This window comes from Pseudochaenichthys georgianus, chromosome 2 (assembly GCF_902827115.2).
Source record: "Pseudochaenichthys georgianus chromosome 2, fPseGeo1.2, whole genome shotgun sequence".
In the NCBI taxonomy this organism is placed as follows: domain Eukaryota; kingdom Metazoa; phylum Chordata; class Actinopteri; order Perciformes; family Channichthyidae; genus Pseudochaenichthys; species Pseudochaenichthys georgianus.
The window spans coordinates 11474188-11484320 of NC_047504.1; the positions used below are offsets into that span (position 1 = coordinate 11474188).

Genomic DNA, 10133 nt, shown 5'->3' on the forward strand with positions numbered 1-10133 from the left:
CTAATGCCAAAGTAACTGGCAACTGAATATGTGTCGCCGTTTGATGTAAAAAGGAGGGTTTCTGCCCCGTTACTTCTCCGCGGTTTTTCATGTCCCAGTTATATACATGTCCCAACTGTATACAGTTAAATCGACCGGACTTCTTTCTGAAGATGTGAGCGTCCTTAACAACGGTCAATAATAAGTCCTTGACAGCGGTCTGTTTGGTATTAACAACGTGTCACGTGTTCTGAATTGACCAATCAGAATCGAGTATTCAACTAAGCCATGTAATAAATGGTGTTATTACATGGCTTAGTTGAATACTCGATTCTGATCCTGTCGTGAGCTATTGCTTAAATATATCACAGTATTCATGTGTTAAGCCACATTTTCAAATAAATTCAGTCAATTAAAGTTGAAAACCTGTTCTAACAAATCTAAGTTAATAAGAAAAAAGCCCAACTACTTATTTACCACCCTTCATAATTCCTCTTTTATCATCAATCAGAAGCTTCTGTTTTAAGAATGAGCTGTGAGCAGTTTTTTTATTAAAGCATTTTCAAGTATCAAGAATAATTTACCAACATTGGATTGACTTTTCCAACTTATAACAGAACTTATGAGGCAAAATACCTCCAGCGAGTGTCCCGGCCCTTCGTATATTTTTCTGTATGTGGCCCTCTGTGAAAACAGTTTGGACGCCCCTGTCCTAGATGATAGCTGCACAGTTTTACTTTTGTGTGTCCCTCAGGTGTGTGTGAGATCGCAGCATGCATTCGGTCCATACAGAGATGTGGTACCCCCAGCCCCAATCTAAAGATGCCTCGCCCTTCTCCCCGCGGCCACCCTCCAACGCTCGCCTCGCACATGTGACCACCCCGGCCAAGAGGATCACCTTCTACAAAAGCGGCGACAGCCAGTTCGGGGGCATCAAGATGGCGATCCACAAGCGCAGCTTCAAATGCTTCGACGCCCTGCTGGACGACCTTTCCCAAAAGGTTAGTGGGACGGGATCAGAGACGGGATGTGGAGATGCACTTTTCAAAATGAATAGATACAGAGATCCTAAAATAAATAAATAGGTTAATATCAGATCAAATGTACCTTGCCAGCTGTTCTCTTGAGTGATTGTGTTATGTTAGAGGTTTGTTTTCCTTGTACCACGTCTTAATATGTGTCGTAAAGACATCAGCCTCTAGTCTCATTGCTCCAAGAACTCCTTCACCATATGTCCCATGTATCTCCGTGTCCCCATACAGGTGCCGCTGCCATTCGGGGTGCGTACTGTGACGACTCCCCGCGGCACTCACTCCATCAAACATCTGGAGCAGCTGCAGGACGGCGGATGCTATCTTTGCTCCGACCGACGCCTCGCTAAGCCGGTCAACATGGAGCTGGCCAGCAAGCGCCCGGGCGTCTGGTACCATCACAGCAGGAAGCCCCAGAGACCCGAGGCCTCGTCCGCAACACCCCCGGGACATTTGTCTTACAGGCAGCGGAGGATCCTGCTGGTGAAGAACAGCGATCCGGGGGTAAGGAGGAGCGTGGTTCTGAGCAGGAGGTCCACCAGGAGCCTGGGGACTTTCCTGGATGCCGTGTCCGAGGTGATGCAGTTTCACGTCCGCAAGCTTTACACTGCAGAGGGACGAAGGGTGAGAAGTGGCTTGTTTTACTTACAGTACATTCACTGAAGTATTGAGCATTTATTTTATTTTATTGTACTTTTTATTGTCTTTTCATTATTTTCCCGTAGTTGCATTATCCACTTCCACTCATGGTCATGACTTCATGTGCTTTCATATTGCTGATGAGCCTGAATTTGTCTCCAGATCGACAGCGTGCAAAGCCTCATGACGTGTCCCGGTGTTTTGGTGTGTGTCGGTCGGGAAGCCCTCAGCCCGATGTTGGTAAACTTCATGAGGAAGAGCTCAGAGGAAAAACTTCCCGGTGTGGGCAACAGGTCCCCGGTTCTCGGACCGAGGACTCCTGGAAACGGGGCCCGATCTCCTGCTACTCAAGGAGTGAGATCCCCACCTCATGGAGCTCATTCAAGAGCCAGCGAGTACAGTGAAGTGCATGAAAGCAAGAAAAATGGTAATTTGTTTGCGTCTCAATTCGCTTAAAGAGTGAAATTGTGAAAAAGAAATACTGGGTTGTAATTACATTCGTTTTCCTCCGTCTCTGTCTCCTTTCAGTTAACTTCGGTCTGGAAACCAAAAAAAGCATCATCCACCCTCGCTCAGATTCCTCAAGCCGCTCCGCCCGTTTCTCCTTGTCTTCGGAGAAGTCGTACAGCAACGGCGTCAGACCGTCCATCGTGAACGACGACATTGAAAAGCGTGTGGTGGTCAACAAAGATGGCAGCCTCTCTGTGGAGATGAGGGTGCGTTTCCGCCTGCACAATGACGAGACGCTTCAGTGGTCCACACAAGTTAAAAAATCTCCACCTCTGACCAATGAATGCCAGGCCCCGCCCCGCTATCTGCAGCAGGGCCAATCGGAGAGCTGCTCTGACCCCGATTCCTCCTCCTTTGACCCTGAAGGCGTGGATTATTCCAACCAGAATGGCGTTATGGAGGCGAACGGATGCCCCTGCTGCTACCAAAGACAGGAGCAGCAGTACGACTTGTGGGAAAACCCGGCACATTGCCACAAACACCACCCCGTCCCTCCTCCACCTGCATCCAGACACACCGTCACGAGGCAGACACGCTCTTCTTCTTCCTCCTCGTCCTGCAACTCCAGGAGGGTGGTGCGCTGTCGAGCCAGAGGGTCAGAGCCGAGCAAAATAGTCCAGGAGGAGATGTTTGTGACGGAGCAGGTGGAGCTGGAGCAGGACGGAGATACACGTGTCGAAGTGTGCACGGTGAGCCGAGGATGCAGCCGAAGTGAAGTCGTCGCCATTGACAGGAAGTCAGTAGCGGAGGATGACGAGCGTCCGCTGTCTGTGATCAGCAGCTCCTCACGTGTCCTCCAATCCTTGAAAGAGGACCAGGACGACGAGCTGCCGCCCAGCGCCTCACAATGCTGCCGTAGCATCGAACCGACGCACAAGGAGGATGAGGAAGAGGGGAAGAGCAGAGCAGCATCCTCGTCTCACTGTGGAGCCGACACCCCCCATCCAACAGCTGACGATCGAGCCCCAAGCTCCAAGTCCCAAAGGAGTCGAGCATCCGACAGGTCTGGCGACAACAAGATCCCGAACACAGAGGGAGAGGAGGACGCAGACATAAAGAGGGTTGTTAGCAGCTTGTCTCAGAAGTCATCCAGCGTGTGCTCTAACTGTGGCGGCTGCAAACGCGAGGCTAACTCTGAGTCTACCAGTCGAGCGTCGCAAAGGTCCGATCGCTCACACAAAGCTCCTTCCAAGCCTCCCACACCTCTCGTAGATAACGGTAGTGACGACGAAGGCTCCGAGTGTTCGGTTGGGTCGACGCAGTCCAACAGGAGCAACATCACCGGCCGCTGCTCGGCGGTGTCACACATGCTGGAGGAAAGAGCCTCCAGTCACATGTCCAGTCCTGAGGAAGGAGGGGTCGAGGAGGAAGGAGCCAGTGACAGTGATGTAGGAGAGGACGCAGAGGAAGAGAGGGCAGGAAGCTCCTTGTCAGACAAATCTGGGGCTTCTGTAAAGACAATAACTAAAGCTGCTTCCCCGACTGGAAGTGCAGGCGTGGAGGAAGAGGATACACACAAAAGAAGTCCAAGTGTCCTCTCTGTTAAGCCAGACAGACCTGAGAGTGTCCTTTCTGCTAAATCGAGTAAATCAAATGTGTCTGCAAAGTCCGGAAGATCTCACAAGTCTTCTTGCAGTCACTGTGCGAGACCAGTCTCTGCAGCAGCTCAGGGAACTATTGAACCAGAAGAAGGAGTTGAGGTCGAGGAGAGAGCAGCGAGTGCCGCTTCAGCAAAATCCAATCTCTCAGCGAAGTCTAATACGCCCTCCAAAGCTCTTGGAAGGTCAGAAAGTGCAGAGGGTGAAGAAGAAAGGCCTGCGAGCAGACGGTCCGGTAGATCCTATGTGTCTGTGAAGTCTTCGAAGTCGTGCAAATCGAACGGCATTGACGTTGCAGAACCTCCGTGCTCCGAGGAAAAGGAAGATGAGTTGGTGGAAGATGAAGTGGCTTCTCCAGCGGTTTCAGAAAGAGCAACCAGCGCCATGTCGGGGAAAACAAACAAATCCTCCAAATCCCAGAAGTCATCAGCAGTTTCTCCAAATCCAAGTGAAGCTGATATTCCTCCGATTGAGACAACCGGAGCAGAGGAGCAACATGCGGATCAAGAGCGGGTGGCGAGTGCTTTGTCAGTGAAATCTAAATCTTCAGCGAAGTCCCGCACATCTCACAAAGCCTGCAATAGTCTCAAACCGGTGTCATCGACGCCACTTGTTGATGGGGAAGGAAAGGAGACAACAGAGAGGGCTCCAAGCGCTGCATCCGCGAAATCTAGAGTTTCTACTTCGTCTCGTAAGTCTAATCGTAACAAGCTTCCTGAAGCCGACGCTGCAGAGACAAGAGGATCCAGTGCCTTGTCCGTTCACTCCGCTAAATCTGGAAGACGTAGCTGTGGAAAAGCATCAGCACTCGACAAGGAAAGGAAAGAAGAAGACGAGGAGGAGGAGGAGAAGGATGAAGCAAGCGAGGAGGCTTCTGAGCGGGCTGCCAGCGTCTTGTCCACCAAAAGTCAGAGGAAAGATTCAGGAGACACCGAGCGACCGCTGAGTCGAAACTCATCCGTTTCTCTTGGCTTGGCGGAAGACCCAGAAACAGCTGATTCGGACAGTGGCAAGTCGAGTGTTTGTTCCCATGTAAACACGGAGAAAAAGGGCAGAGCGAAGACAGCAACTCCCCAGGAAACACGCCCCACCGCGTCTCAAAACAGCCGGAAAAGCCCTCACAATTGCCCTGAAATCCCGACTATTAATACACCCGGAGGGAGTCAGGTTAAGCAGGAAGGAGGTGAAGAAGAAACCACAGAGAGACAAGCAAGCGCAATGTCCGCCAAAAGCTCCCGGTCTCACAAGTCTTCGTCTCGTGTCAAAGCAGCCACGAAAGAACAAAATGAGCTCGATGTCGACGACAGGACATCGTCTGCAATGTCATCATCAAGTGTGAGAGGTAGGAGTAGATCCTCTGCTAGCGCCAGGGCTAAAAAAGCAAATGATAACGGCGCCGAAAAAGAGACGGACAGCAGGGCGGAAAGCGTCGACTCAAAAAGCGGATGTTGCCTCAGACCGAAGTCGGCAGTTTCCGCTCATTCAGGGTCAAGAACAAAAGCCTCAAAGCAGAGCGCGGGAGAGGGCTCGGTGAAAAGTAGCACGGCCAAATCCAGTGTGAAATCATCAGCGCCTCAAAAGAAAGGGACGTCGAGCCACTCTCACAGCTCCACTCTGTCTCAATCTCTGTCCGCCGCTGACCTGCTGAAGGACACCACGGCACGTCCACAGAGTCAAAGCAGCGTCAGGAGTCAGAGGAGAGAGGAGGCGATGACGCCTGCCTGTCTGCCCAACGCCTCGCCGAACGAGGTGGTCAGTGATTGGCTGCGAAGTATACCCAACAGTATGATGGGAGCCAAGGAGGAGGAGGAGGAGGAGGAGGAGAAGCCTGCAGAAGAAGAGGGTGTTCATGAAGAGGGGGAGGAGAAGGAAAGGGAGGAAGAAGTGGAGGTTTTAGCTCAAGGGAAGGAAGCGGATGTTTCCCCTCAGGACGCCAAGAGCTGGAAGTCCTCGGCTGCAGTGATGAAAGTCCTCCTGAGCTGCTCCATGGGCCGATGCAAGAGCATGCCAGAGGTAAGACTTCATGCAAATGCTTTCTGTCTATGTGATGGGTATTTGGATTATTTTTTAAAAGGCTTCAGTCGGTGAACAAGGAATAACATCGAAAAACGATGATGTTCGCCTACTCAAAAGGTGGGAAGACAAGAGCAGACGTCTTCCCACCTGTAGATACAAGAAGTGAATTTTGCCCTGTCTCCGTCGATGATAAAGCGGAGGCAGCTGCAAGGTCATACACAGTACCAACAGTTTTAGATACAGGGGGTCCGCGGGGTCTTAAAAAGTATTAAAAGTTGATAAATCAATTTAGCGAAAATGAAGGCTATTAAAAAGTATTAAACGGCATTTTCCAAGGTATATATATAGTCAATGTGAGGTGAAGTGTGTTGCCAAGGTAACTGGTTAAAACTCCAAGTGGCGATGAGGTCTTCAAATGTATGGAATGAATGAATGCAGGTTTAGTTCATGTATATGCACCATGTTTTCTTCTGTAGGTGTCTCCAGTGTATGGTCGCAAACTAAGCACATCGGCCCGCGGGCTCCTGGACTGTTTGACCCAGCTCCAGCTCATCGATCCCGCGGGGGGTCAGCAGAAGACCGGCGACCAGCGCTACGAGGACGTTATGGTCATCCTGCAGTCCCTCTGGCTCACCGAGCAGAAGGATGATTTAGTCAAAGAGCAGGTGTCTCCACCGAGGTCTTCGTCCGGGCTGGGAATGAGCAGCGGCTCTGCAGGATCTGGGAAGGACAATGGGAATCATGGTGGGGATGAAACCAAGGAAGAAGAAACAAAGGAGGCTTCTTTACATGCGGAGAAAGCGGTGGAGAAAGCTGTGGAACAGGAGGAGGGGGGGGAAGTACATGCAGAGGCAGAACCAGAGGAGACGGATGTACACGCAGAGGCAGAACCAGAGGAGACGGATGTACACGCAGAGGCAGAACCAGAGGAGACGGATGTACACGCAGAGGCAGAACCAGAGGAGACGGATGTACACGCAGAGGCAGAACCAGAGGAGACGGATGTACACGCAGAGGTGGTCCTTCCAAATATGGACAGCCTCAAAAACACCAAGGATCCTTCGTCCAGCTCAGGAAACGACAGCTCTGATAACAAGCGAGACACTCTGGACGACTCGAGCTCGGCCACGCCTCCGACTGTCGTGAGAGCGTCTCTGAGCAAAAGACAATCCCAGGACCCCGATCCGGTGTGGGTGATGCAGCTGCTGAAGAAGCTCGAGAAGCAGTTCATGAATCACTACATCACGGCCATGTCGGAGTTCAAAGTGCGCTGGGACCTGGACGACAGCCTCATCCTGGACACTATGATCGGAGAGCTGAGGGACGAGGTGAGCAAACGCATCCAGCTCAGCATCCAGCGAGAACTGAAGAAGATCCAGGGTCGAGCCGGACGATCGCCTCGTCCTCCGCAGAGAGGAACTCTCTCCAGGGAATCCACCATGACGGACAGGAGGCGTCGAATCCTGAAGGTAACAGCATTCAAACGACTTAATGTATAACAATTATTTACAAAACATGTCTCTATAAACACACCGTACCCGAAAAGGAGCAGGGGGAAGAAAACAATCTTATATTACCTGCCCCTTTCTCAAAATATAGAAATAGATGGTCAGTCTGTTCATATTTTCTTATTCACAGCCAATCATAACAGTATCGTAGGAAAATAAGAGAAACACAAAAACGTATTTCCCACTTGACAGTTAATGGAAAGAAACATCACATGTACAAGGAAAAGTGCAACATCTGAGTCCTACTGGAGTAGAAGGGGGAAAGAATAATAATATTCATGAGAAAGATACTTGCAGCTCACACGATTGTGGCAAAAATCATAATCTCGATTATTTGGGTCAATAATTTATATCACGATTATTAAAAACGATTATCCATGTACTTTGAAAACATTGAACAGTGTGTTTTTAACAGTTGATTACCCTGAACTTTAAGTATAATTCAACTGAAAAACCAATAAAATAAATAAATAAAAATAAATACATAAGTAAATAAAATAAATAATATAAATAAAATAAATAAAATAAATAAAATAAATTAAATAAATAAATTAAATAAATAAATAACGTAAATAAAATAAGTTATTAAAATAAAATAAATAACATAAGTAAATAAAATAAATAAATAAAATAAATAAAATAAATAAAATAAATAAAATAAATAAAATAAATAAAATAAATAAATTAAAATAAATAAAATAAAATAAATAAATACATTTATAAAAGAATAAATAAAAAGCCAAAATCGTAATTGCGATGAAAATACGATTAATTGAGCAGCCCTACAATAAGCAGTATTTGATTTAACTGTATGTGTTTTAGCTCATCGTGTCCTATTTGACTTCCATATAGGTCATGAAGAACCAACCTAAAACGGCCGAATCTCAGAGCGACGGAGAGATGGCGGGCGAGTTCAGTGACCAGCGCAGTGAAGACGACTATTGCCCATGTGATGAGTGCGTTCGCAAGAAAATGGCCGCCAGACCTCTCAGAAAAAACCCGATTCCATCCGCCGAACTTCCGATGTCGAGAGAGTTCGACCTCCTCAAGATACTCCAGCTGAAGAAAAGCCCATCGCCCGTTCTCGCGGTTGTTCCAGTTGTGGAGGAAGAGGAGGGGGATAGCGAGGTCGCTGCAGAGGAGGGGAGGAATTTAGAGGTCGTGCAGGAGGAAGAGGAGGAGCAGGACGCTAAGGAGGATATCCAAGGAGATGAGGAAGGTGGTGCAGGTAGTGAGGAGAAGGACGAAGGAGAGGAGGCAGGAGAAGTGGAGCAGGAGGAAGAGACAGGAAGTGGGAAAGAGGAGGAAGCCGTAAAGGAGGAAGCAACAGGCGAGGAAGAAGAAGCACCTGGGGAAACAGAGGAGGATGACGGTGCAAGAAATGAAGAAGATGAAGGGGTTGAAGATGCCGAGGAGGGAGGAAAGGAGACAGAGGAGGAGAGAGCCTCATCACAGGTAGGATCAAGAGCAAACGGGATTATTTAATTAGAAAAGTGTTAGTAAAACGGTTTATTTTAAGCGTCGATCACAGTTATACAAGTAAGTTATGTATATTTATATACAAGTTATATATGTAATGAATAAAGGGTACAGATATTTCATTATTGTATTACATGTATTTACCTTCTTTACATGTACTTTTAGTCAGGAGGTTTAATAAGCAAGTATGTTCTTCTGCTCCGATACTGCACGAGACAACCTTTTAGTTATAACACCACCTGCTCTCAAAGTGCCCGAACATTAAGTGTGCTTTAAAGAGGAATCTGACCTACTGCTAAGTCTAAGCCTGCGGGAAAAGATAATCTCACTATCCAATTAGACAGACTGAACAAATCCGTTGTGTTTTCAGCAGCAACTGACGCAAGTGTGCTGTTGTTGTCAGCAATAATAATGTACCTGATGTACTGCAGCCCTTCGATTCAAATGTATTTATATCGCCCAATATCACACAATACATTTGTCTCAGAGGGCTTCACAAATCAACACGAATGATGATGTAAAAACGAACATATCTGAGAATATAGTACAGTGACAAGATACATGTGAAAATACCAATGAATGGGTGCAAAACACGACGCAATGCGGATGTGAAACCATGAGGATGTTTAAATGGAGTTTAAACCCAGTCCTAACTGTCTTAAGTCTTCAGCCTACTCTTAAATGTGTGGACACTGTCTGCCTCCCAACGGGAACTGCGTTAATTACTTTGTTACAAGCTGTACTCACGGATAATAACATGCCAAAGTAGCAGTGATTACTCCCAGATAATTAACTTTTCTTGTTTGGCCCCTCAGTGCCAGGAGGTGAAAAATGACGGAGATGCTGTCGAAGAGGTAAAGCCAGAGGAGGAAGTGAAGAAGAGAGATGTTCTCCTTCTCCATCAGTTCACTAAAACCTCTGTGGAGTCGCAGTCCGGCTCCCTGGAGGACATCGACACAGATTGTCCTCCGATCCCTATCGACTCCATAGAAGTGCCCAAAATGGTGGGTGGCGGTACGGGTCAGAGGAGGAGCCGCTCTCCAGGTCGAGTGAAATGCCGAAAACCCAAAGACAACGAACTGGATGACCAATAACTCGCATGAACCCTTGCTCTGTCAGTGACTACACAGGTGGAGTTGTTCAAACAACTGCGACCAAAACAAAGAAGTCAAACACTTGAAGCACTTTATCACTCCAGGTCCGCTGTAGAACTTTGAAATGCCACCTTATTTATCCACTATTTAAGTATATTTGTATATTTTCTAAGTCAATTGTAAGCGATATGTCTATATTCTGTATTGTATGTGTACTAATAAGGTATATTTTTGAACTAAACATTGACTCCTATGGGTGTATAATGTAAGGTCAAATGA

The 10133-nt window shown here is 47.7% G+C and overlaps 1 protein-coding gene across 1 annotated transcript; it reads left to right on the forward strand.

Annotated features, from left to right (window-relative positions):
* Positions 1-903: 903 nt before the first annotated feature.
* On the forward strand, positions 904-10058 carry rp1l1a (rp1 like 1a). The gene is made up of 8 exons (XM_071205033.1): positions 904-980; positions 1242-1634; positions 1812-1929; positions 2026-2076; positions 2178-5770; positions 6250-7242; positions 8134-8736; positions 9576-10058. Exons 1-8 carry the CDS (start codon positions 918-920, stop codon positions 9852-9854), a joined length of 6093 nt encoding a protein of 2030 aa, XP_071061134.1. The 5' UTR covers positions 904-917; the 3' UTR covers positions 9855-10058.
* Positions 10059-10133: the final 75 nt, after the last annotated feature.